Source organism: Muntiacus reevesi, chromosome 6 (assembly GCF_963930625.1).
Source record: "Muntiacus reevesi chromosome 6, mMunRee1.1, whole genome shotgun sequence".
NCBI classification, from domain to species: domain Eukaryota; kingdom Metazoa; phylum Chordata; class Mammalia; order Artiodactyla; family Cervidae; genus Muntiacus; species Muntiacus reevesi.
The window spans coordinates 474,318-502,300 of NC_089254.1; the positions used below are offsets into that span (position 1 = coordinate 474,318).

Consider the following 27,983-nt stretch of genomic DNA (forward strand, 5'->3'; position numbering starts at 1 on the left):
GGCTGCTCCCTGCGGGGGCAACTGGCTCTGGCTGCGGCTGCCGAGTCTGTACGCACAGGGTCATCTTTATTCCCCTCGCCCGTGGTTGGCGCTGAGAGGCGGCGTCCGGCGGGATGGAGAAAAGTAGGATGAACCTGCCCAAGGGGCCGGACACGCTGTGCTTCGACCAGGTACGCCCGGGGGGCTGTGCTCCCCGAGCCGAGGCGGGTAGCCTGTCTTCCTTTCCCTCCGGCGCCTCCTCGGGCTGCTGGGCCGCGCATGCCCCGGATCTGCCCCCTGCTGGACCTCGCTGCCTTCACAGTGAGTCTTTTGGCCTCAGGTTGGGCCGGGGCAGCATGCTGTGAGAAGGCACTTCTGTGAAATGGTTGCATGGTGACGAAAAGGCCTGAAGTTGTGGGCAAGTGGTTTTGAGCTAGGTGTAAAAGCTCGTGTTACTCCCGAGCCCATTCCCATGCAATGCAGTCGGAATTGCCAGATCCTGGGCAGACAGAAGTTTGTCGATCGCCGCCTTGCACCTAGAAGCTCAGTACGAATGTATTGACCAAATCTCTGGACCCACGTCTCTACCCAGGGATTAGGTAGGTGGAAAAGGCACTCAATCGAAAGTTTTTCCTTAACGTTTGCCTAAAGTTTCTGAATGGGATGTTTAAAAGATCAGAATCTTATTACTGATTTTGTTGCAATACAACAAAGCAAACCATTGTGCTTCTCTAAAGTTACTCTACTTTTTATAAGGTGAACTTGAGGTTGGTCTGAAGGTAGAGAGTTGAAATATGATGGATATTAAAGGTTTATCCGGCACAGCCTTGAAAGTGTCCAAGATTTGAATCGGAGCTGGGAGAAATTTTGCATGTTCTTTTGGGGGTAATGTTCTGGAACTGTATACATACACCATCAAGAAATACAGTGATGCTTTATTTCTAAAGATTGGGGTTTTTGATACCACTTAGTGGCTGTTTTCAGTGTTAAAAAGTTAAATCTTTTGGCTCAGTAGACACTTAAACTTTTGAGCAACTGAATTTAAGTCTTTTTTTTTTTTTTTTTTTGATGACTTCAAGTCTTAGTATGTCTTTTGCTTTTTAGCTTCATTAGTTTATCTTTTTGATGCTTGCGTTTCAGTTCACAGTCTCTGGTTTTAAACAGTATTTACATCTGTTCTTTTTTATAGCTGAGTAGTATGTACCACATGGACTTGAACTTGGGCAAACTTGGGGAGGTGGTGAGGACCGGGGAAGCTGGGTGTGCTGCAGTCCACGGGGTCGCAAAGAGACTGAACAACACCACATCTTCTTTATCCATTCCTGTGAACTTTTAGATTGTTTCCATGTCTTGGCCATTGCAGATAGTTATGCAGTGAATACTAGGGTGCGTGCATCTTTTCACAGGATGATTTTCTTCAGATATATGCCCAGGAGTGGGACTGCTGAATGATATGGTAGTTCTATATTTAGTTTTTAAAGGAACTTCCATATTGCTCATCAAAAAGAGCCAAATAATGCCATTTGCAGCTACATGGATGGACCTGAAGATTATCATACTAAGTGAAGTAAGTCAGACAGAGAAAGACAAATATATCATTCACATGTGGACTCTAACAAAAATGATACATGCATGCATGTATGCTCAGTCTTAAGCAACTCTTTGAAACCTCATGGACTGTAGCCTGCCAGCCTCCTCTGTCCATGGGATTCTCCAGGAAAGAATCCTGGAGTAGTTTGCCATTTCCTTATCCAGGGGATATTCTTAACCCAGGGGTGAAACTCACATCTCCCATGTTTCTTTAAATTGGCAGGTAGGTTGTTTACCACAGAGCCACCTGGGAAGCCTGAAAAGTGATAACAGATGAACTTATTTACAAAACAGACTCACAGATCTCAAAATTAAATTTATGGTTCAATTGATTAGCCGTGTCTGACTCTTTGCAACCCCACGGACTGCAACACGCCAGGCCTCCCTGTCCCATCGCCAACTCCCAGAGTTTACTCAAACTCATGTCCATTGAGTTGGTAATGCCATCCAACCATTTCATCCTTTGTCGTCCCCTTCTCCTCCCACCTGCAGTCTTTCCCAGCATCAGGGTGTTTTCCAATGAGTTAGTTCCTTGCAACAGGTGGTCAAAGTATTGGAGTTTCAGTTTCAGCATCAGTCCTTCCAGTGAATACTAAGGACCAGTCTCCTTTAGGATGGACTGGTTGGATCTCCTTGCAGTTCAAGGGACTCTCTAGAGTCTTCTCCAACACCACAGTTCAAAGGCATCAATTCTTCGGTGCTCAGCTTTACTTATGGTCCAACTCTCACATCCGTACATGACTACTGGAGAAACCATAGTCTTGACTAGCCGGACCTGTATGGTTACCGAAGGGGAGGCATGGGGAGAGGTGATAAGTTAGGAGACTGGGCTTAACATAGACACACTACCATATGTAAAACAGATCAGCAGAGGTTCACCGTGCAGCACAGGGAGCTCTGCCCAGCACTTCAGTGACCCACGTGGGAGAGGAGCCCAGGGCAGCGTGGGTCCCCACGTGCACACAGACGGGCTGCTCTGCAGCACACCCGGGACTGGCACGGCAGTGCATGTCAGCTGTAGCAAAAAAGTTAAGTGGTGCAGTTTCAGAAAAAAGCAGGTACATCTGGATCTTCTCCAGTGTGGCCATTCATTTTTATTATGCAGGCCATCTAGACCCAGGAATAATGCACTCTTGTCCTTGTACAGTGATGTTTCTGCTAAACCTCTGTGATGAAGGGCGTCATTTGAAAGGGAGTACCACGTGAGCTTGCCGATCCAGAAACGCTTTGTTCCATCCACTGGCTGAGACCTGTCCTGGAGCAAGGGTAGAAAGAAAGAGCGTGATGAGGCGAGGTGTGCTGAAGGAAGCCAAGGCACAAGCAGAGATGAGAGGCTTTGTTCTGTTCAAGAATCTCAGAATACAGAGAGCTTAGCTTGACCAACTTTGCCTTCTTCAAGGCTTCCTTCAGGCTCAACACCAGCATTCTTTGTGACTTGCTAGCCCCACCATATTTCTTGCTCTGAACTGATAGAAAACCTTTGGGAAAAGAGGCTTCAGAAAGTAGAAACCTCAAAATAAGTTCTAAAGTAGAACTTGATGAAGGGGAGAGCAAACTGGGGAGGTGGCTGAAATGGCAGCAGTTTCATATTCTTTCATGCCTCCTAAGCCTCTGAATGTGCTCTGTAATTTGTAGTGCTAATAAATGTGATGACTTCACATGTAAAAGCAAAATACATAGGACAGCCACCCTGTGTTAAATGTTGCTTTTCTGAGACTTGGAGATAAAGGTTACTTGCAATTTATGTTTCCTTCAGAGAGACATTTTAAAAGTTTTGGTCACATGGCAGAAATGATAGGTAGAGAGTTTGCCTTTGGGGTTCTATTTCTTAAGTCTGTCTGATTCGATGCATATTGTAATTTGTGTAATTAGAGAATGTCTGGTTTGCATTAGGAGAGTGAAGGTTACTCAAAAAATCCAGTCATTGGAGAATTTGTTTCCAGTCAAAGGAAACTGTGTCACACACATGATGAGGCCCTATTAGGACAATGGTAGCAATCATTCATTTAATAAATAGGCACTCATTGATCACCTTGGAGAAGGAAATGGCAACCCACTCCAGTATTCTTCCCTGTAGAATCCCATGGCCTGAGAAGCCTGGTGGGCTACAGTCCATGGGGTTGCAGAGAGTTGGACATGACTGAGTGTCTATCACTTCACTTCACTGATCACCTGCTTTGTGTCCACCAGCCGTCTAGACTGGTTAGTACAAGGTAGATAAGATTTAGGTTTTTGAGTATGGTCACAGAAAGACCACAGTGTGTGCTGAGAAACTGGACTTAGTCCAGAGAGGCTGGGAGGATGACCAGAATTGAATTGAGACTGGAAAAGTAGAAAGACAGCTGGGTGTGACTGCAAGTTGTTCTCGTGTACTGCACTGAGGGGTTTGCGCTTGATGAGTTACAGTCAGGTGGAAAGCAGGAAATGACGTAGTCATGTCTGTTGCATTGATCCCGTGTTAGAGGATGCTGTGCCACTGGTTACTTCAAGTTAATATAGGGTTCTGTTTCAAGGGGAAATTATGTTGCATTTGAACTCATGAGCTAATATTTTGATTTGGGCCATTCTTGCACGTGTATTTCAGTCCTAACTCAATGTCATAGTGGTATTTCATACTTTTAGGAAGTTATTTAATAAATGCTTAAGAAACAACCAACTACCTTTCTGAACATAGAGAAAAAAATGCTTCAGTGGTTCTTGTAAGATCTAATGAGAAATACAGAGCAGAGGACAGATTTGTGAAGGATGTAGATGATCAGAAGACAAGAGTGGCAGATGGCAGTAGAGGTATCATCACTTGGGGACCTCTGTCACTTGGTAGTAGAGGTGGTGATGACATCATATCATTAGTTTTGTCAGCTTAAAAAATACAAAAGTCCTTAGCGAGGGTTGATGGTCAACTAATACATGAAATAGAACATGAGATACTAGTAGTATGGGAGAGAAGAGGCCGCTAACAAAGATAACTTAGACCAATTCACCTAGGTGTGCTGTTGAAATCTGTCCTTCTATCTCAGCATATGACTTCTATTTTATAGAAAAAATAGTGCCATCAGATGGGAACTTCTTCATCTTGACTGATGACAGCTCCATTCTTGTATATGTACCCATCCCCTTTCTCCACCTCGCCTGCTTGGAAAAGGGGTTTTCCTTCCTGAGGTTGGTCCTTCCTACCCCACTCCTCCCTGTGCTTGGAGCCCAGACCCCCTGGTACTCTTCCCACCCTCTGATTCCTCTCTCCTCTGACCTCATCCCCAGTGGCTTTCAAACACGCTCCTGCTTTGGTCTCTTCCTCTTGACCCTCCTGCCTCTAGTCATTTTCAGATCATTCTCTTCCACATTCTAGCCAAACTCTTGAGTTGTTTTTACTTTCTTATATGCTGATTGGCTATTTGTATATCTTCTTTGGAGAAATGTCTATTCAGATCCTTTGCTAATTTTTTACTTGGTTTATTTGTCTTTTAACTGTTGAGTTGTGAGAGTTTTTATACTCTGGATGTTAGACCCTTGTCAGATACATGATTTGCAAATATTTTCTCCCATTCACTGGGTTGTCTTCTCACTTTGTAAATAATGTGTTTTAACACACAAGTTTTAATTTTGATTGAGTTCAGTCTATCTGTTATCTTGATGCTTTTTGTGTCAGTGACTGCTAATTCAAGGGCACACAGATTTTCACCTGTTTTCTTCTTAGAGTTTGATTGTTTTAGATCTTCTATTTGTCTTTTAATCTATCTTGAGTTAAATTTCTGTGTATAGTGTGAGGTTCATTCTCTTCCATGTGGATATTTTCTAGATAATAATATCAATTGCTGGATGTTTAGTAAATCTACAGTGTAAAGTGAAACCCTCTGGGAAGTGAAATGTGGCAGTTATTACATCCCACTGTGAGTCTGAAGTCGTTTGCTGTCAGAGCAAAAGCTCTGATATTCACAGGTGTTCTCAGTCATCTTCTCTTGTGTGGGGCAACATTTGTTTATCCAAGAACAAATATATAAATGGCAAACTGAGCACTAATATTGCCTAATAGCATTTGTTAGAGCTCAAGTTGTATGATTTAGAATGCCATCATGAAGTTCAGCTCTGAACTTCATCCACTTGAAGTTCATACTTTCAAAGTAACCAGCCGAGTGCTCTGCATAGAGTCGTACGGCTGGTCAGTACCAAGGCCAAGATGTCAGGCTGAGTCCTGCCCCCACATTCTTTCTGTGATTGTTGTGTAACTGTGAGTCTAAGGTGTTATCTTAGGTAGTCTCAAGAAGTAAAAGAAACATGGTTTTTCACTAGGTGGCTGTGAAATTATAGTTGGGTAAGAAATCTCTTGTCTGACAGTATTATAGCAAGTGTTTGGATGGTTAATTAAGAAAGTCAGTTTTTATAATACTCTTATGGAATGGTGCATGTTGTCCTTAACATATGTGTACATTTGTTCTACATTGATGTGGCTTGAAACTCTTTTCTCTGAAAATGTCTGTGAATTCGATTTTGTTGTTGTTGTTGTACTTTAAGTTGAATGAGAACCCCAAGGCATTTGCAGAGAATCTGGTATAGAATCCTTCAAGATTTGTATGATCCTCCTTCCCACAGCACTACCTGGTTCATGGTCATCTCATACATTTAATATAATTCAGCAAAATCTGTCTTATCGGTTTCTCAGTATCAGGTCTTTGCAAAGCATCTGCCTTAGTTTTCATGAAAAGAGTTATCACTGTGTACTTATATTTTGTTGGTTTATACAATGTTTAATAAAATTATGTAATTTTGGTGACAAGTATAAGTGGCCTTAACAAGTTTGGGAATCATTGTACCTGATACTTGATAACTAAATAGCTCAGTTAGTACTGAAGTCATAAGTAGACAGTAATTTGCTGTCTGTATGCCTATGTGCCTACCAGGGGCATCAGAATGTTATAAAGGGAAACAGGGCATAATGATTCTGTGAACAATGCTTGGAAGTTGGTTTTGAAAGATTTTGAACGTCTGTTCAGTTGAATACTCAACATCCATATAAAATGTCAATACCAATTAATATGTATTATGAAAACACATTGAAGCTATATGTAAAAGGAGGAAAATAGCTTAGAAAAGGTTTATTAAGATTCTGTGTATGTGTATGTGTTTGTGCATGTGTGTGTGAACATAGAAAAAGGTCAAGGGTTTCATTCAAGGAGGATCCTACAACACTTAGCTCCTCCCATGGACACATGAAATCAGTAGCTACTCATGGAATAGTTTCCTCCTCTGAGCAACTCCTGCACATCTGGCCAACAACCCACATCAAGGTGGATAGGAGAGGCTGAGACATGGTCTCACCATCCAGCCCACTCCCAGCATGGTGACCCACAATTGGAAGGAAGCTACCATCCCCAGCTGCTCCCTGAGAAGTGAAGGGCCTGAACCCTAAACTTGACACCCCTCCTTTAAAGACTTGCACCTGGGAGATGAGCCCCCAAACATCTACCTTTGAAAGACAGTGGAACTGGCATCTGCAAGACCCACCAGGCTCATGATGCGAGAAACAGCTTTTGAAGGGCAGCATGAACTTGGTCACCCTCCTGGGGCCTGGCACAGGGACAGAGGCTGAAAAGGGCCCTGACTTTCTGTGAAAGAGGCTTGTTTATCTTAAAGCATCAGCCTGAGGGGCCGGCCTCTCATTTAACATTCTCTGGGGGCTTGGAGGCTGGCAGGAGCCGTGTTTGCCCTCTCTGCCTCATTCCAGCGGACAGTATTTCCTAGAAAGGAACTTGGGTACTTGTCTGGTGCCCCGATGTTTGCAGTTGCTGCCCAGAGACAACTCTAGGTCACCTGGCTTTGGTGGCCAGTGAGGCTTACACCTGTAGGTCCCCAGTGTTCACTGCAGTATTATTTGCAATAGTCAAGACATGGAAGCAGGCAAGTATCCATTGATAGATGAATAGATAAAGAAACCATGATATACACACACCACACACACACAGAGGAATATTATTCAGCCATGAAAAGCAACTAAATCTGGACTCCCCTGGTGGTACTGAAAAGGAAAAGTTAAAATTTGACATAACCTCCTGCTCGTTCTGCCTGTGTAACTCAGCTTGCTCCTTGCAAAGTCTGGATTGGGTAGGTCACGTAGTCTCAGAAAGGGGGGATTTAAGATACAGGGAACTGGAGCTTATCTCACTACCCTTGTCCTGCTCTTTGCAATTCCCCAGCCCCTATAAACCTGCTTAATCATGCCTCTCCGTGTAAAGGTTAGGCATTCCCCTCCCCATCTTGACTGCGTTCCCGTGCACACGAAACTGCTTTGTGTAAACCAGCCTATTAGCAGCTAGTGTTGCCCACTATAGTCTGTCTATGAACACTCTGTAACCCCTCTGTCTGGGGCTCAGAGTTTAGAGTGTTAACTGCTCTGGGCCCGCTGGCGTAGTAAACATGAGTTCTCCAACTCTCCCAGTGTGGTGCTTGGTTTCTCGAGTACTGGCTTCTACAACAGTACAGTGGCTCAGAATCTGCTTGCCAATTCAGAGGACACAGATTTGATCCCTGGTCCGGGCAGATTCAACATGCCACAGTACAGATAATCCTCTGGGCCACAGCTACTGTGCCTGTGCTCTAGAGTCTGTTGCCCACAACAAGAGAAACCAGCACAGTGAGAAGTCTGCAAACCGCAACACAGAGTAGCCCCTGCTCGCCACAACTAGAGAAAGCCCACATGCAGCAATGAAGATGCACCACAACCAAAAATAATAAATAAAAATATTTTCAAAAAAGAAAGAAATCTTGCCATTTGTGGCAACACGGATGGACCTTGAGGGCATTAATGCTACATGACATAAGTTAGAGAGAGATGATCACGATCTCACTTTTATGTGAAATCTATAAAACAAAACAAAAATTAACTCAAAGGTACTGAGAACAGATTGGTGGTTGCCAGAGCACGGGGTGGGGAATGGACAAAATGGGCTAAAGGGTCAAATGGTACAGACTTCTAGTTAATCAGTTAAATAAGTCATGGGGATGTGATGTATGCATGGTGACTATAGTTAATAATACTGTACTGTATATTTGAAAGTTTAAGAGAGTAAATCTTAAAATTTATCATAGCAAGAAAAGGAAATTTGTAACTGTGTGATGGATGTTACCTCATCCATCCTCACAGTGAAAATATTTGGGGAAAAAATTCCAGAAAGTTTCAAAAGACAAAATTTGAATTTTCTGTGACAAATAGTTGGCAACTCTTTACATAGTATTTTCAATGATCTATATAACATTTACATTTTATTAGGTATTATGTAATCTAGAGATGATTTAAAGTATATGTAAATACTGTGCCATTTTATTTTAGAGACTAGGACATACCTAGATTTTGGTATCTTTGGGGGTCCTGAAAACAGGCCCCCATGGATGCTGAGGGATGGCTTTATTTATAGGTTGAAATTGTCACAGTGAATATTTGTTACTTTTAAAACTTAAGGGAAAAGGAACTACTTCTGTTCTGAGAAGAGCCTATTGAATGTGTGTAGTTAAAAACAAATGAAATCCCTTTTGTGACTTAGGCAGCAGGAGAGAATGCTCTTGGTCAGGGGCCTCCCTCTTGGCACCTTGACAGTGTGCAAGTGTCTTTCTGTCCTGTGTGTTTTAAAGTGCTTTATCCTGACAGCAGTTAACCTTTCAAATAAATAGAATGGTGTTTCTCTGTTGTTCTCTCTCCTTTTATTTGTATATGTAAAATGTGATATTGTTGCAATAATTCTTTTTTTCTGGTTTTATTTTCAGGAAGACTTTGATGTCAGTCACTTTGTATCTGACTGTCGGAAGCGAGTCCAGCTGGAAGCACTTAGAGATGACCTGGAGCTCTACTATAAGCTGCTTGAAACAGCCATGGTTGAACTCATCAACAAGGACTACGCAGACTTTGTCAACCTGTCAACAAACCTGGTAAACTTGAAATCCACAGTTCCTACCTGTCAGTGTATTTACACATGTACTGCACACTTTTTTTCTCACTCATGTTTATTCTTAACAGCTCTGAGTCTTTTTAGAAACCTTTTAGTTATTTTTTTCCCCAGAAACTTGAAGGGATTGCTAATCTTGGTTAATAAAGGAACTAAACTTTCTTGATACACATGTTTTGTGTTTAGTTGATTATATTTTGAATGACTTATTAAGAAGTGGTGAAAAGTAAAGGATAGCAATACCAAGAGTGTTTGTTTTTGTTAGTTGCTAATTGATTCCCATGAAATCTCACCAGTTTAGACTAATTTCCGAGAGCAGATATCAACTCTTCTTAAGGAAATGTTTCATTTAATTTCAGGTACATGTGCTAGAGATACGTTGAGAAAACATTGGCCAATATTGATCATTAAGAAGCCTATTTTTATACATGTTATACAAATTTAGGAATTGTTTGCAAGTAGCATATCAATTACCTGGAAAAATTGTTTAGAAACACTTGAGTTTTTATACTTGCGAAAGTCTTGTTCATATTTTGTTTTTAAGTCTGTTTGTCGAAAGAGATATGGAAAATCGCCATCTCTATGGGAATTTCAGAAAGCATTGAGAATAATGAGCCATATTTGCTTTTGGGAAATACACCACTAAGATAAATGTTCCAGTAGGATTAGAGACCGTGAAAATTTTATTTCCATCCTATTTAATTTGGATTTTTCTGAAGGGTTGTAATAATGCTTAGGAGAGATGTAGTCCATCAGACTTTCATATCAGCTGGTTGAATATCATAAACAACAGAGATAGCTATTTTTCCTGTTAGTTTTTTAAGTCATTTAAAATTTCATCCCAAAGGCAAATTGTGCATAGGAATTTTTGATTTATTATGACTTTCCTTATTTTTATAGTGCTTATATATCAACAAGTTTTTCACATTCAAGGAGCAATATTTATGGCCAAATAACATTTTTGTTGCATAGTTTAGTAGCATGTAATTGTACAGAAAGAATAACCTAAGTGTAATACTGCTTTGATCATTAAGCACAGGCTTCACTGTTAATCCTGGCCCTGATGCGTCTGTGCCAGCATGCTTTTGCCTTTAGGTTGGTATGGACAAGGCCCTCAGTCAGCTCTCTGCGCTTTTGGGACACTTAGGAGAAGAGGTTCTGGTACGTCCCCAAATAGTCAGCAATCTACTGTAAAGCATATTACGCTTGTTTGCCTTCTCCAAGAATTCTTTTATTAATCTGTTAGATTGTTGTGATTGTTGTGGTTGGTGTTTTTTAATGTTCCATGATTATAGTATAATACTTTCAAAATGCAAATGATTTGCATGTGATAGTACAACCTAAGAAACATATTTGGTTTGAGGATGGCAAATTTGCAAGAGTAGAGTAGACACTTTTAAATGTCGGGGAGGAGGAGAAGGTATTTCAAAAATTAAATTTGTTAATACCCCCTCACCCATGCATAAGTGGTCTCCAGCTTAAAACTGACTTACTTATATTTTAAAATTTGTCATTTTACAAGTATTTTCCCAGACAATATTTTATATGTAGTTAGATTCGTGGACCAGTTTATATCAGCCATTTAACCCCTGATGTAACTGAAGGATAATATAAATGTCGTGTAATACCTAGTTTCTCTGAGAAAATCTCTCCCTTGGGAATGGAACTGTCTGTCCCTAAGCCATGAGAACAGGGACTTCATCCAGGTGAACAGTGGAGTGGGAGTTTTGGTGTCACCTCCAACAGAAAACTGCCGCCCTGTCCTCCCCTCACCCTCTGGGCTGTGCTAGGCGCCTCGCCCTCCATCCTCCCTTCGTTGTGAAGCACCGCACCATCACTTCCTGTGCGTGTCAGCACTGGACCACGCCAGACCACGTGGCCTTATGCTCCTTGCCTCGAGACAGTACCTGGCACATGCAGGGCTCTCACTAAATAATGTAGTAAAGAGGTTCTGCTTGGATAAACCTGTAGGAAATGCAGGACAATGGGAACGTCAGGGCTGAGAAGTCCCGAGGATGGTAGGCAAGAAAAAATTCGTAAAAGAGGTTTAGTTGTGAGCTGTGCCTTGAACTAGCAGACTCTTTGAAAGTTCGTGTCTTGTTTGAATTTCACAAAGCTTATTAAAGTGCCTTTTGTTGGAATGGAAGAGAAAGAAGTTTTTGTTCTGCTGCTGGATTCCACACCAGCCTCTGCATGGCCTTTCTGCCTCCTTTTCAGGACTCTTCTTCCTTCTCCCAACCTGTGTAGCCATGACATTTCCTGAACCCCGTCCTTTGTTAACCGTCCACTCTTCTCTCTGAACTCTCTCCACTCTGCCCATCTGTGCTTGAACTTCCTCGACTGCCGTCATGCCTTCAGGCTCTTGTCCTACACCGCCAGCTGCCAGAGCCACCTACTGTCCCTTACTCTGCGGCTGTCTTTATCACCACCCTTCTCCTCATCAACCACGACCTCACCTGCCTTTTTAATCTCAACTCAAGAAGCTTCTCTGAGATTCTAAGATCATTGAGGGATGATAAGACTGTTTCTGTCTAATTCATCATTGTATCCTATCCTCATTGGCTGATGGTTAGTAGACAGTTCATGTTTATTGAATGAATTAATTCACTTTTCTATAAAATTTTTGTAATTTGTCTGGTGGTGGTGCTTTAGTCGCTAAGTCATGTCTGACTCTTGCAACCCCATGGACTGTAGCCTGCCAGGCTCCTCTGTCCATGGGATTCTCCAGGCAAGAGCACTGGAGCGGGTTGCCATGTCTAGTTTATTCTCATCGTTTCTTTTACCTTTGCTTTGGCCTGATTCTTCATATTTTGTTTCATTTATTAGCTTCTGGACATGTTTCTCCACCTATGAGCTGCCTTTTCCTGGCCATTCTTTTCCTTACTCCGCGATTCGTAACATCCTTAGAACAACATGGCATCATGAAGTATCAGTGCCTAAGAACTGTTTAGTTCCTGATAGAATCTAGTCTAAAATTCTCCTAAATCTCCCCCACCCCCCGTTTATTTCTACTTCTCTCCAAAATGAAGGCTGCCGTGCACCCGGTGCACCCTCCCACCCTGAGTGCGCCCTGTCAGTTGCACCTTTCCACCCTCTGTCTTCCAGTGACTGCTCTCCTCCACTGTCGGCCTCCACGGGCCCTCCAAGTCAGATTCGAGTTCTATCCCCTGCGCCAGATTTTCCTAGTGTTTGATTCAGAGGGTTCTTTCTGTACTCTGAACACGTATGACGGTGATTGTGTATGTATTGGGTTGGCCAGCAAGTTCCACTGGTTTTTAAGTAAAAATAAAAGACACAGTTTTCATTTTCACCAAGAACTTTATTAAACAGTGTATTCACAGTTTTTTTGTTCCACTACCTTCTGCCATTTTTATCAGGCAGCTTTCATAATTCCATCTTCCCAAAACTTCTTATATTTTTGAGCAAAGAACTGTTGCAGGTGTCTTTTATGGTCTTCCAGGGAATTGAAATTTTTCCATTAAGAGAATTTTGTAAAGACCAAAATAAGTGAAAATCTGAAGGTGCAATGTCTGGTGACTGTGGTGGGTGAATCAGAACTTCCCACCCAAGCTGTAACAGTTTTTGCCTGGTCATCAAAGAAACGTGGTCTTGAGTTATCCTGATGCAAGATTATGCGTTTTCTCTTGACTAATTCTAGATGCTTTTCATCTAGTGCTGCCTTCAGTTTGTCTAATTGGGAGCAAGTACTTATTAGAATTAGTCATTTGGTTTTCCAGAAGGAGCTTATTATAGAGAATCCCCTTCCAATCCCACTGTATACACAGCATCACTTGTGGATAAACAGCAGCCTTACTTATGATTGTGGTGCTTCATTTTGCTTGCCCCATGAGCTCTTCCATTCCGCATAATTGCACAGTACCCACAGAGGATGAGATGGTTGGATGGCATCATCGACTCAATGGACATGAGTTTGAGCAAACTCTGGGATGTAGTGAAGGACAGGGAAGCCTGGCGTGTTGCAGTCCACGGGGACAACTGAGCAACTGAAAAACAACAGCAGCAATCCACTTTTCTCTCTCCTGTCACAATTTGCTTTAAAAATTAAACATTTTTGTTACGTTTCAGTAGAGAATTACCTGTGGAAATATGGTCAAGAAGGTTCTTTTTTCGCTTCACTTATGTGGAACCCAAACATCAAAACGATCCACATAACCAGGCTGGTGCAAATGGTGTTCAACAGTCGATTTGGATATTTTGAGTATGTTGGCCATATCCTGCATGGTGTAACATTGGAAGGGATTGTTCTGTTAAGGTCTCAGTTTGATTGCTATCAACTTCAACTGCTCTTTTCAACCGTGGCAAAATCTATCCAGTGAGAAGTCTCCAGCACAGAACCTTGCAAGCCATTTTGACACTTCAGTCAGTCACAGCACCTTCTCCATACACTGCACAAACCTTACTTTGCATTTCAGTTGTATTCTTACCTTTCTTGAAATAATAAAGCATAATACGCAGAAAATGTTGCTTTTTTCTCCTTTAATATTAAAATGACTACACAAAGATTCAATAGTCTTGATTTTTTTTTAATGAATACTGATATGAGAGTTGTCACAGTACAGTCTTACAAAATTATTTCTAATGAAATTAAAGACAGCCAAGCACTACTAGAGCCATCTTATGGTAAAAAAGTAAACTAACTTCTTTGCCAACCCAATATTATTACTCTTTTGGCCGTTAATCCTCTGTGATCTTGACTTTCTATGTCATTTTGCCCTCGAATCATGAGTACCCTCAACAGTAGTTGTATTTGATATTATGTATTTTTGTCAATATGTACATAATACTGGCCCAGGGATAATTAAGTTACGTGGAATTTAATGTACAAGTTTTGTAATGCCACCAAACAATTTCTGCAATATGTTTTCTTTATTCTTTTACAGAGTTTTCGGTCATCTGTCAGTGAAGGAATTCGGGCAGTAGGTGAACAAATGTCTAAATAAGAGGACATTAGGGAAAAAAAGGTATCCTTGAGTGTCATACTATTAAACACGGGCTTATGGTAGCACCTTGGAGCTAACGGCACCTTCATGGATGTGGTGTGATAGACTCCTCTTGGTACCTCTGCAGAGAGGAGTGCGGGATCTTCCTTTCTCTTTAGGCAGCAGCATTCAGCCAGGCTCCTGAGGGGTTCAGCCAGAGCTGGAGCCCAGGTCTTCTCACTCCTTGGCTGATTAAAGTCCTATTAATAAGAAGGGTATGGTAAAGTAACTAATTGAAGAAAAAGACAAAGAATATTGCGTATTCTTCTTGTGCTTTATTAATGATAGCATTAAAAATTTTAAATGTAGATTTCTTATGCTACATGCCAGCTCAGAGCCTCATGTCTTCTCAGCTTCTCAGCATATGAAACTTTTTTTTTCCTCCCAAAACTGTTTCTATGCTTATAATGTAATGTTAACTATTTGAAATAAAGCAGAATTTTAGAGGTGCCCAATGGACACAAAATTAACATTCCTCAATTTTTCCAGAATAAGAGACAGTAATAACTGGTATCAGTGAAGCATTTTACAGTTTAACAGGCATAAAACTAATTTATCAGCACCCTTGTAAAGAAGATACTCAAATTTTAGTGATTCGGGAGCAAGTAGGCCTTCTAAGGCCAACTCTTCCAGTGTTCTGCTGCAGGTGGAAAAACTAGTGTGTTACTCTCTCGTTCTGCCATATTACTTCTTTTGTTTCCACCTCTTAACTGTACCTCTGCATGTACTACTTTTAATTTTTAGCAGTCTCATGTTTTGATTTTATTTTCTGACTTTAATGGATATAATATTACATTATCATATAATATTACATATCCATTATTGTATATATTGTAGTAATGTAATATATAATGCATATGATATATATGTACATTATTATTGGATGTAATGGGATTAGAATTTGAGACAGTTATCAGCTTCTGTCCAGAGATTTCAGGAATGTAGTGCCTTTCTGGGAAAGGCTGTCAGCCTTGTGAGAGCAGGGACTCTTTTCCTGTTCTGTTCGCTCATGTCCTCCCTGCCTGGGTCAGTGTCTGGTGCACAGTGGGTGCTCAGTAACTACTCACATATTTTATTTTGTCTTTTTTTAGAGTGATTTTTACTGGAGTCCAGTGCTTTAAAGCGCTTTAGTCTCTGCTGCACAGCAGAGTGGATCCATCACACACACACACGTGTCCCCTCGTGTTTAGATTCCTTCCCATTCAGGTCACCACAGAGCACTGAATAGAATTCCTGGTGCTATACTACTGTATAGTTCTGGGAACTGTTTGTTTAATGAGTGCTTTATATCTTTCTGTGCTTTTAAGGTTGGGTTTTTGTATAATGCTCAACTTCTTTGATAAGGTTGTATAATAATGGCTTTAATGAACTGATGCTTAAGCATATAATTGTGTCATATACATGTCAATAGGATAAAGATGATCAGAAGCTACAGTTATAACACGAAAAAGGGTCATAAGAAAATAAATGTAATACCTATAGAGAGGTTCATTTAAGATAGGAAAATAAATGAATAAAAGTGTGGGAAATGAGGAAACAAAAAGTCTAGTTTTCTCTTTTTTCAACTATAAACTTGCAGTAGAATATTGAAAATGTGCTTCTTCTTGACACCTAAAGTTAACATTTGCATTCTTGGGAATTCAGTTTTATGTAGAAATATTCAAAATATACAATGCCCTACATACTCTAAGTTGACTTTTTGTTTTGTATGTCCCTGTATTTAGAATGGGGAAATGAAATGATTAAGATGAAATATCGTGATAACTTTGTTTTTTGCTTAATTATTATTTTGTAGATATGTGTGTTGTGGCTTATACAAGTTATTCCATCAGTTGAGAAAATTGAAAAAATCTTAAATTCTCAACATTCTAAAGAAACATCTGCACTAGAAGCAAGCAGGTAAGTATTTTCTTTACTAAATATTACATAAATTAATACTTCACATCTAGCCTAAATTTTTTATTTTTATTTTTTAGTTATAATTCATTTCTGAAAAAGAAGAAAAGCCAAGTCTATGGTTCAGTGTTTTTGAGTGTAGCTTGTGGAAAGTGGAGGGTGTGAGATGGTAAAGTTTATAATACATCCTTATAAAGGCTTTATGGTTATGGGCCACAGTTCCAATACATCACTTCACAGGGAATCAGAGGAGTGTGCTTTTATTGGAAGAATTTTAGTCTTTGGAATTGCCTTAGAGAAGCACTGGCAAAATTTTGTTGATCTTCAAGATATGAAATAGCTTTCATCTTTTCTAAATTCATTTAGATCAGAGTAATGGCCAGAGTATTGCCACTTATGTATCTTACCCTAGCATTACATCATTAAGAAACAGGATAGGCGCATTTAGTTAACGTTTGTCAACAAGAAAAAAAAAACAAAAAAAAACTTGTGAAATTAGAAAAAGATGACCATTTTCTTTGTTACATACTGCAGCTGTCTTCTTATCTTTGTAGTCTGAATTTTAAATCAGCCAGGTAGGTGAGTGACTCAGAAAATGTGTAGCTCATACCAACACCATGGGAAGCACTGTGGTGCCATGGACAGATTTGTGCTGTATATTCCACTGTGCAGCCTGAGCCATGGAACTCAACTCCTGGTGTCATTGACAGTAGAAGGCTAGCGGGAACTCCTCTGCAGGTTGTCTGACACTGAGGTGCCATCAGCCCATACCTGGCATGTAGTCGGCCCTCAGTTCAGTTGAGTTGCTCAGTCACGTTCGACTGTTTGTGACCCCATTTGATGGGTCATCCCTTCTCACCCATCCAGGGGAGCTGTTTGTCTCAAACTGTTCCAAGTCTCTTGCCCTCAGCTGCCTTGGCAGCTCCTGCCAGCTTATCCTCACTCGACATCCGCCATACCTGCCTTCCTGTTTTCTTTCCATTTTTGTCCATCCCTACTCTTCCTTTGATAGAGATGCATCACAATGTCTTTTTCTATAATACTGTTCCTTTGTGATATTCCATCTTTAATGTAATAGTTATTATGCTGTTTCTTGCTCAGAATCACCTTTGAGGACTTTTTAAAAATTCAGATCAGCAACTTTGAGTTGTAGAGGAGGGAAAACCAGGGCAGTGTAATGTAAATAACCGGGTAGAGGTAGAGAGAGGGAAGGGAAGTTAACAATGAAGAAGGCCCTGAATGAGAGAGGCTGGGGGAGGAGATATAAACACCTGCACTGGCCTGGGGCAGCTCTTGCTTCTCGGCTGGACCCTGTGGTCGGGGCCTGGCAGTGTCAGGGGCTTATGCTTAACGTTTCTAGTTTTCCACTGTCCTAGAATGTGCTGTAAAATTTCATGGCGCAAAGGATGCTATAGCTTCTACCTTATAACAAGGGGGCTATGGAAAAGCACAATGAAAGCATCAGGATTGCTGATCATGTGATATATTCTTGGAAATTAAAAACCTTTAGGAATTAACTCTTTTTAATTGTCTCCACTAACCCACATTTGACTGGACAGATGTTGGAGAGAGTTGCCACAGAATTTAATCAGTTAGCGTTTCATGCTGTTCAAAGCAAAGGCTTGCTTTGAAGCCTTTTGCATTTCAAAAGGTTTGCCTCTTTTGGACAAAATAAGACAAAATTAGATTTTTCACACTGTAGTATTTAGGAATTTGCTAAATAATTTTGATTTTACCTGGTACAGGCAGACCTTATTTTATTGCCCTTAGATTTTTTGTGTTTCACAGATACTGCACTTTTTTTTAATTGAAGGTTTATTGAAACTCTGCATCAAGCAGGTCTATCACCATGCTAGTACCCTTTTAACAGCACTTGCTCACTTCAAGTGCTGTTATCTCTGTATCTCATTCTGGTAGTTTTCACAGTATTTCAAACCTCCACCAGCAAAATGTTGATAGCTTACTGAAGGGTCACATGATGGTTACATTTTTTAGCAATAAAGCATGTTTTAATTAAAGTAATTAAAGTCTATATCTTGTTTGTTTTACACATAATGCTTTTGCCAACTCAATATACTGTATGTAGTACGGTATAAACATATGCTTTATATCTGGTGAGAATCCAAGAAACCCCCATAACTGGCTTTATTGTGTAATAATCAATTTATTGTGGTGGCCTAGAACCACACCTGCAGTATCACCAAGGTATGCCTGTATTGTTCTGACAGTTGTTGATCTGCAGGATTTTGAAACTAGCTTTGAATTTTCTCTTTCAGTTTTTGTTTTTTAGGCCCCTGCCTCCTAAGTGTCACACATAGATTTTGTGTAAACATACAGGCATATTCTCTGAGTTATAAGGGTAAAATTTATTCTAAATTTCATGTAACTTGACACACTATATGATTTAGTCAGAATTAACTTATCCAAAACTCTTGACTGGACTTTAGAATCATGATGTTTGCCAGATTTATTCTGTAGCTTAAAAGAACCTCATTCTGAAGTGATATCTAAATCCTTTGATACAGCAAAGATTAACTTACAAAGAGATGTGAGGAGGAGGAGAGATTCATTGTTCCTCTCCAGAAAATGTTAATATTTAATTTTACATATTTTCTGTTGGGATAAGAAATCTGTTATGTGTGTGTCTGGATCTTTAGAAATGATTACAACTGGAGCTTTTTAACCTGTCTTTCTTGCAGCGTATAGCTGGTATTACAGCCATGTTACAACAGTCACTGGAAGGCCTCCTATTAGAAGGTCTTCAGACTTCCAGTGTCGATATTATTTGGCACTGCTTACGGACTTAGGCCACAATTGACAAGACGCGGGATGCAGAGGCGTCAGTTGGTCAAGTCCTTGTGAAACCGTACGTAGATGAGGTTTGTGTACTGTTGAATAAGGCCTCCATTCAGCAGATGTTCATAGAGCATCTGCTCTGTCTTGGATGCTTTACTGGGTGTAAGGGGTAGTTTAGAGGCCTTTCTGTGAAGATTCTCAGTTACTGTAGTACCATCAGTTGGAAGAAAAGGTTGGTCCCTGGTGGTGACAACCGGCATGCAGGAGTCAGGCACCTTCTCAGGGTTTTTTAGTGATGCTGTAGCCCAGGGATCATGTTAATTTAGTGGGAGGAGGGTCTTGCCTAGGAAGAAGAAATGTATCAAAACATTTTTAGGTCAGTTTTATGGTATGTAAATTATTTGCCACTAAATTCTTAAAATGAATTTTTAACTATTGGTCTAGTGGGTAAAATGGAACAAGTAAGCAGATACCAAAACCGCAGTGTAAGCTCCTGGTAAGGGAGCCTGCTGAAACCCTGACCACGGAAAGTCTGTGCTGAAGGTTGTCTTCACAGAGATGTGGCCTAAGTCTTGAATACTGAGGAGTCTCTTAGCTAGGAACGTGGGAGGGAGGAAACCACTGATGCAGGACTTTCATAGGCAAATTAGCAGCGTAATACCCTAAGTCCAGAACTTGACTATCCAGTGTCCTTCATCTCCAAAATGCAGTTACACTTTGGAAAGTAAGCATATTCTGTCTTTGAGCAGCCAGGATGTAGACTGTACCATATGAAGTTGCCAATACTCAATGTTTTCTGACACACAAAAGCGGCAACTTCATCTGATTCAAACTGATAAAAGTCACAAGCCCATCCTCAGTGTTTGCAGACTCTCTTCAGTCCTCTGTCCGTGTGGGTGCTCTTTCTGTCCAGTGAGTACAAAGTCCTGTTCACCATGACCTTGGGATGAAAGCCTCCCATTTATAAATGGGGGAAACGGAATCCCATTGATAAAAATGAAATGTAAGGATTAACTTCAGTAATCCTTTCAGCTGTTATTAGAGTTACTAAAAATAAATGATCTGTCAGTTTCCTCTCTTCCTATCCTGTTATATTTCTTACCTAACTTGATAAGAATGAAAAAGACAAATTACCTATATTATTTATGTCTCAGTAAGTGAAAATCGTTACTAACTTATGCCTTTTTTTTTTTTCATTGAACTGAACCTAATGTGCTAAATGAGAGAAACATTTGATGTTTCAGTGGCATACTAAATAAACCAAGGCCACATTTTAATTTTTTTTTTAATTCATATGCTTATCTTGTTGTTAACCTCTTGACTCTCAACCTTAACACAAAAGATAAAATAATAAAGTAAAATAAAATAAAATATATATTTCCATCTTTCTGTGTCTCACACCTTCCCCTGATCTAAATTATGGTAGAAGAAAAGGCCGAGGTCAGTACAGGGAGGGTCTGTTGTTATGGGAAATTGTCATTTTATTTTGTTTTCAGTCTCACGAGGGGAGGAGGCAAATGTGCTTGGCTTTCCGGCTTCAGGCCAGTCTCTGTCACCCAGCCTGTGTCTCCCCTGGGTCAGAGCTGTGCTTCCAAATCCTGAAACTAGTTCGGAGTATAGCTGTTACTGTTAGAAAACATGTTAGCTGGGGAGGAGGGGGCATGAAGAAACATACTTTTGAGGTTTTCTCTATTTTTCCTGTAGTGTGTAATTCATACCTCTCTTTGAGATGCTTTTTTAAAATGCTGTTCGTTTAATAGGTGATTCTAGAACAGATTGTTGATAGTCGTCTGAGTGATCTCCAGCTCATGTATGATAAACTCTTGGAGTTCGTTCCCCATCACTGCCGCCTTCTTCGAGAGGTCACAGGAGGAGCCATCTCAAGGTAGTTTAAGCAGCTGTACTTAGAACTTGCGCCTGCTGATTATTGCTGCCTCATTTGGGTTGGGTTAATATGCGCTCCCCCGGTGAATTGTTAGCATGGCACTGTGAGGTGGGTGTGGGTCATCGCCTCAGAAGGAAACTGTAATGTGTAGGGCAGAGGTAAAGGGTACATCTTTGTGAATTCACAACCATACTTTCCCCTTTTGTGTACTTTTTCCTCAATTACATGTGAAATAAAAGTTGGTTTCCTTCCATTATTCTGATGTTGCAATCTGTTTCTAAATATGAATTGCGTGTAATTCAACAAGTTTTATATGAATTGTGGTTAAAGTCATCTTCAGTATTCCCTCCTCTTGCCTGATTTCCATACTTTTCACTTTGTTTCATAAATACCCGGCTGCCTCTCACCATCACCACTGGCCTGATCCGGGCATTTGTCATAGTCTTATCCAGAATAATAGGATCTGCCCACCTCCTCTCCCTGCCTCCACCCTCTCCCTTCTCGCCCGTCCCCTCTGCCCTTCGGCTGTCGCACTGACCCACAATTCTGATATATAGGCACTGCCTTCTTCCTAAGTCTTTAGTGGCTTCTTGTCGCGTGTGGAGTAAAGTCTAGGCGTCTTGATGCGGCGTACAAGGCCCTGCGCACGCCGGTTTCAGTGGTCCTTGTGTGTGGCACTCTGTGGGCTTCCCTCGCTCTGCTGGTCCCCGGCACACATTTGGTGGGTCTGTGTTCTTCCTCAGAGTCCTCTGCCTTTCCCTTTATTTTTGTTGATCTGTCATCCTGTGTGAAGCCCCAATACAGATACCACTTCCTTCAAGAGACCTCTCACCTTCATCCTGAAGTCTGGCTTTCATCCTGTTCTCTGCAGGTGATTGCGTGTTGCTCTCACTTCTGTTGAGGACTAGTTTCCATCTTAACAGCTTGCGCCCATCCTGCACAACCCATACTCCCCCCTCTTGGCACAGTGTCTTAAGACAGCAACTATCCAGTGTTTGCGAAATGAAAAACTCAGTCAATTTGCAGCATTAGAAAGGCAAATCAAGTCCCTTTCTTCATGGAGTGAAAATTATTTTTAGTCTTGAAATTTTTTTCTTTGAAAAGAGAAACCTGGGGAATAAATGTGCTGATTGACTGGGAAGTACCCTCTCTGTTTCCACTAGATAATTTCAGATGAAGCTTTGTTTTGCCACTTTTGTATAATAATCGTCAAGATTTAGTTGGATTTGAATTTGGGGTAAGAACTTAATAGAAGTCATCATGTGAAATTAAAGAGCCCACAGTAATGAAACAACCAATCATTAGATTTGACAAGCCTAGTTTTGGTCTTGAAATGTCAAGTTTCATGCCTCACATGTTTGTTCTTTTCCACAGTTGTCAGGGTGACAGAACTCTTGTGGAAAGCTCAGAAATTTGAGTATCTAGACTGTACCTTGGTAGGTCATCTGCCTTTGCTTCACGCCACATCGTCTTGTTGCCTTGGACCCTCCCTTGCTCTGCATCTGCCTTTGGGTGCTCTTTATACCCGGCAACACCAGTGATGTCAGAAGTTATTTTCCAGAGAACGTAAATTAGCTTTTCTAATTGTTGATCTTGCAGATTTAAATTTTCCTTTTGAGGCTTTAATTGTATATTTAGTTTGGAAATGAGGTGATCTTGTCATTCATAGTTGCTCATATTATGTGCATTTGTATTCTAAAATCTTGAATTTTGTTCTTTCTTCCTATATCTTATTAGAGTTAGTTCTTATTGTGATTAAAAGTATATGATATGATATGTGGAATTGGGTATGTGGGACATAGGCATCTCCTTTCCCTCATCAAATATAAAGAAAATTACCTTAATATAGAGAATGTTAAGAATGCAGCAAAGTGGGTAGGTCAGTGAGATGGTATTGCCTAAAGATATTTACAGATTTTTAAGTACAGAGAAACTTAAGGAACCCACCTTTTTAATCTATGTACTGTGTATTTAACACTATTAACATAGCACTTACTACATGCTGCTGCTGCTAAGTCGCTTCAGTCGTGTCCAACTCTGTGCAACCCCATAGACGGCAGCCCACCAGGCTCCCCCATCCCTGGGATTCTCTAGGCAAAAACACTGGAGAGGACTGCCATTTCCTTCTCCAATTAGTGCTAAATGCTTTACAAACTGTATACCATCCTAAATGCTTTACAAATCTTATTCCACATAATAACCCTATGATTTTAAAGATGAGGAAACCAAAACACAGAAGTTAAATGACCCGAGATTTGAACTCCAGTGCTGTGGCTCCTGAGAGCATGATTTTCTCTCAGTGTTCTCTCTCACCTAAGTGTGTTAATTGGAAACTCAGAATTTGGCCTTTTTGCTGACAATCCAAAATAGAGCATGTGCATATGAAAACCATGAATATTATCAGTTATTTTGTATTAAGATTTGTAATCCAGATTTTACATGAAATAGTCATAGAACATTAGACCTGGAGGTAATCAGAGATAGCTGAGTCACAAAGCTGTTAGTAATTGGTAAATTAGTGTGATTTACAGTGTTTTAGAGCTGTGTGGTGTTAAGGTTGAATACAAAGATTGCTTTTCTTGTGGTAGATTGCTGCTTTTTCAAGATAGTGTATAAACATGGTAACCCATTTAAGGGGAGAAAACTGTGCCAATGCAAGTCGGCATAATTTTCCATTATCCTTGAACCCAACGGTCTGCTATGTGATAATTGTAGGAGTCAGGACACAGAGGATGTGTCAGGTTCTAGGTGAGAATGAGATCAAGGAGTGAAATAGAAGTTTGGGCCTAAAAACAAAGTAATTGACAAATACAGTTGTTTTTAAAAGTTTGAAGTAAATTTTAGGCTGAGGAACTTTAATTTTAATAAAACACAACAGTGGAATTTTGCTTTATGTAAGGAGATGTTTCTGGTGTATTTGACTGAAATTTTTCTCTTATCTTACAGTGAAAAGGGCAATACTGTTCCCGGCTATGATTTTTTGGTGAATTCTGTCTGGCCAGAAATAGTTCGAGAATTAGAAGAAAAATTACCCTTGATTTTTAATTCTGGGAATCCTAATGCATTTCACCAGGTACCTTTTCCTCTGTTGTCTTGATTCTTGAAGGTGTTAACCTGAGATAATCATGTCTTTTTTGCACAGTCTTGGTTCTGTGGTTTATTGAAAATCACAATCTGAGTTGCAGAGCCAGCATTTACCTTAAAAATACACACATTATTTTATTCAGGTGATAGTTTCTGATACTTTGGGGACTAAGAATATTTTTTAGAATGTAAGGTAGAATTCAGTCGAGAAGCAATTGTGACTAGATGTGGATTTTTTTAATCTAAATTTTAAAAAAGATCTTAAGGACCATTGAAAACAACTCTCTTTATAGTTGTTTTTGACGAAAAATTAAGTTTGTAGCACTCTGCTATATCACTTTGAAGGAAAACAAGAAGTAGTAATTGGATTGTAGTATGTATTATATAATTAATATTATAATTATTAATGTAGTATAAAAATGTCTTATATAATTTGAAAGATTAGGAGGCCTTGGTGTTTCTTTTTTTTTTTTTTTTCATTTATTTTTATTAGTTGGAGGCCAACCACGTCACAACATTGCAGTGGGTTTTGTCATATATTGACATGAATCAGCCATGGAGTTACATGTATTCCCCATCCCGATCCCCCCTCCCACCTCCCTCTCCACCCGATTCCTCTGGGGCTTCCCAGTGCACCAGGCCCGAGCACTTGCCTCATGCATCCCACCTGGTCTGGTGATCTGTTTCACCATAGATAATATTCATGCTGTTCTCTCGACATATCCCACCCTCGCCTTCTCCCACAGAGTCCAAAAGTCTGTTCTGTACATCTGTGTCTCTTTTTCTGTTTTGCATATAGGGTTATCATTACCATCTTTCTAAAATCCATATATATGTGTTAGTATGCTGTAATGTTCTTTATCTTTCTGGCTTACTTCACTCTGTATAATGGGCTCCAGTTTCATCCATCTCATTAGAACTGATTCAAATGAATTCTTTTTAACGGCTGAGTAATATTCCATGGTGTATATGTACCACAGCTTCCTTATCCATTCGTCTGCTGATGGGCATCTAGGCTGCTTCCATGTCCTGGCTATTATAAACAGTGCTGCGATGAACATTGGGGTGCACGTGTCTCTTTCAGGTCTGGTTTCCTCAATGTGTATGCCCAGCAGTGGGATTGCTGGGTCATATGGCAGTTCTGTTTCCAGTTTTTTAAGAAATCTCCACACTGTTCTCCATAGTGGCTGTACTAGTTTGCATTCCCACCAACAGTGTAAGAGGGTTCCCTTTTCTCCACACCCTCTCCAGCATTTATTGCTTGTAGACTTTTGGATAGCAGCCATCCTGACTGGAGTGTAATGGTACCTCATTGTAGTTTTGATTTGCATTTCTCTGATAATGAATGATATTGAGCATTTTTTCATGTGTTTGTTTAGCCATCTGTATGTCTTCTTTGGAGAAATGTCTGTTTAATTCTTTGGCCCATTTTTTGATTGGGTTGTTTATTTTTCTGGAATTGAGCTTCAGGAGTTGCTTGTATATTTTTGAGATTAATCCTTTGTCTGTTGCTTCATTTGCTATTATTTTCTCCCAATCTGAGGGCTGTCTTTTCACCTTACTTATAGTTTCCTTTGTTGTGCAAAAGCTTTTAAGTTTCATTAGGTCCCATGTGTTTAGTTTTGCTTTTATTTCCAATATTCTGGGAGGTGGGTCATAGAGGATCCTGATGTGATTCATATCGGAGAGGGTTTTGCCTATGTTCTCCTCTAGGAGTTTTATAGTTTCTGGTCTTACATTTAGATCTTTAATCCATTTTGAGTTTATTTTTGTGTATGGTGTTAGAAAGTGTTCTAGTTTCATTCTTTTACAAGTAGTTGACCAGTTTTCCCAGCACCACTTGTTAAAGAGGTTGTCTTTTCTCCATTGTATATTCTTGCCTCCTTTGGCGAAGATAAGGTGTCCATAGGTTCGTGGATTTATCTCTGGGCTTTCTATTCTGTTCCATTGATCTGTATTTCTGTCTTTGTGCCAGTACCATACTGTCTTAATGACTGTGGCTTTGTAGTAGAGTCTGAAGTCAGGCAGGTTGATTCCTCCAGTTCCATTCTTCTTTCTCAAGATTACTTTGGCTATTTGAGATTTTTTGTATTTCCATACAAATTGTGAAATTATTTGTTCTAGTTCTGTGAAAAATACCATTGGTAGCTTGATAGGGATTGCATTGAATCTATAGATTGCTTGGGTAATATACTCAGTTTCACTAATATACCGTGTTCGTGGATTGGAAGTAGTTTCTATTTTCTCCATTGATCTAAAAAAAAAAAAACTATCATATGCTGTTATCTTGTTCTTAGATTTCTGCATTTTCTCTTCAGTTTTATCAATGTGTCTTCCCATTTTGATATTGATACAATATTGTTAATTGCATTATAACTATGCGTTATGGCATCTGGCAATGAAAGTGACCTTTCATATGCTTCCTTCTGCATTGTGTGTGTATGTGTGTGTGTGTGTCTGTGTGTGTGTTAGCGAAGGGCTGGCTAATTTTTTTCTCCACTGTATGTTCTTTAAGATTAGCACTAGCTTCATTTTCTTGTTACAAGATTATCTATCTGATATTTTGTATAGAGCTATCTGAAATTTAAAAATTAACCTTGAAAAAAATTATTTTCTTTACACATACTGCTTTTCCCTTCTCTTCCCTACCTCTATTCCAATAGGAACATAGTATGCTTCTCAGTTTGTATGCTTTAAAAGTACTCCCAGACTTCCCTGGCAGCCCAGTGGTTAAGAGTCTGCCTGCTGGCGCAGGGGACACAGGTGCAGTCACTGGTCCAGGAGGGTTCTGCGTGCCCCGAGACAGCTGAGCCTGGGATCTGCAGCGAGAGAAGCCGCTGCAGTGGGAAGCTGTGCACTGCGGTGAACGGCAGCCCCTGCCCTCCGTAGCTGGAGAGAGCCCATGTGCAGGAAGGAAGGCCCAGCTCACTCAACGATGAATAAGTAAACCTGGGGGAAAAGTATTCCTAAGTAACTGGTTATTTTATTCACTTAAGACCTGAACTGTCTTTCCTTCTTAAGCTTATTTCTACATATTTTACATTCTTGTTTCAATATTTAAATTCAATATCTAACAACAATTACTTATAATGCCCCAATCCACTTATTTCACTTATTTTTCCAAAATGCCTTATGATATGGATATTATCATTATTTCTTTTTTAAAGATAAAAAAAAAAAAAACCTGAAGCTTAACTAGTTTTAGTAATTTGCTCAAATTCACATCACATGTGTCCTCTTACTTACTGTGTCAGGGAAACTAAATTTTAGAGAACAAAAGAATCACCTGGAAAATAGTTTAAAATTTCAGATTCCTTGGCCTATGTGCTGAGATTTTGAATTAGGAATCCTGGGGATTTTAAGAATTTGTATCCCCCTTCCCCCTGGCCTGGTGTGGATGTCATGATCTACACCTTGGGCAAAATTGCACTGAGGTTGGTATCATGTGAATGTTGTCTTTTTCCATTCTAGTTTCTTATAGTTATATTGCTAAAATATCAGTAGGAAATAAATGGGTGTTTGTGTATTTATTTTTTATCTTGCCACCATCTTTAACCACCATATATATTCAACACATACAAAAACTTTTCACTTTGTCCTCTTGGGATAATGAGATAGATGATCATAGTACCTGTCACAGTGTGCCAGTAGCCATTAAATAAATTACCTGAAAATATTGTACATTTCCTTTCTTTGGTAGCATTTATATTCACATTGATGAGGTATTTTCTATTAGCTAGAACAACCAGAATAACTTTAACTCACAGCTTCAGCACTTTGTTCTCTTTTGTCCCTCCTTCTCAGCATTTATCACAGACAATA

The 27,983-nt window shown here is 40.1% G+C and overlaps 1 protein-coding gene across 2 annotated transcripts; it reads left to right on the forward strand.

Moving 5' to 3' along the window:
* Nucleotides 1–27,983, forward strand: LOC136170989 (conserved oligomeric Golgi complex subunit 2-like). 2 transcript variants are annotated; one of them, XR_010663727.1, is made up of 8 exons: nucleotides 1–300; nucleotides 9,322–9,483; nucleotides 14,402–14,482; nucleotides 16,296–16,399; nucleotides 19,096–19,262; nucleotides 20,953–21,077; nucleotides 24,024–24,150; nucleotides 26,825–27,983. XR_010663727.1 is itself a non-coding variant. In XM_065939676.1 (7 exons), the coding sequence occupies exons 1-4, from the start codon at nucleotides 114–116 to the stop codon at nucleotides 19,100–19,102; spliced, it is 330 nt and encodes a 109-aa protein (XP_065795748.1). In that variant the 5' UTR covers nucleotides 1–113; the 3' UTR covers nucleotides 19,103–19,275; nucleotides 20,953–21,077; nucleotides 24,024–24,150; nucleotides 26,825–27,983. The 2 variants fall into 2 exon arrangements, 1 of the variants encoding a protein (XP_065795748.1); XM_065939676.1 differs by lacking the exon at nucleotides 14,402–14,482 and having other exon boundaries at nucleotides 1–170; nucleotides 19,096–19,275.

What these genes read in the sequence shown, in the direction of transcription:
- LOC136170989 (XM_065939676.1), top strand. Translation starts at nt 114, where the DNA reads ATGGAGAAAAGTAGGATGAACCTGCCCAAGGGGCCGGACACGCTGTGC. An exon ending in ACACGCTGTGCTTCGACCAG is followed by an intron (nt 171 to 9,321) that starts GTACGCCCGGGG and finishes TTTTATTTTCAG; the next exon opens with GAAGACTTTGATGTCAGTCA. An exon ending in TCAACCTGTCAACAAACCTG is followed by an intron (nt 9,484 to 16,295) that starts GTAAACTTGAAA and finishes ATTATTTTGTAG; the next exon opens with ATATGTGTGTTGTGGCTTAT.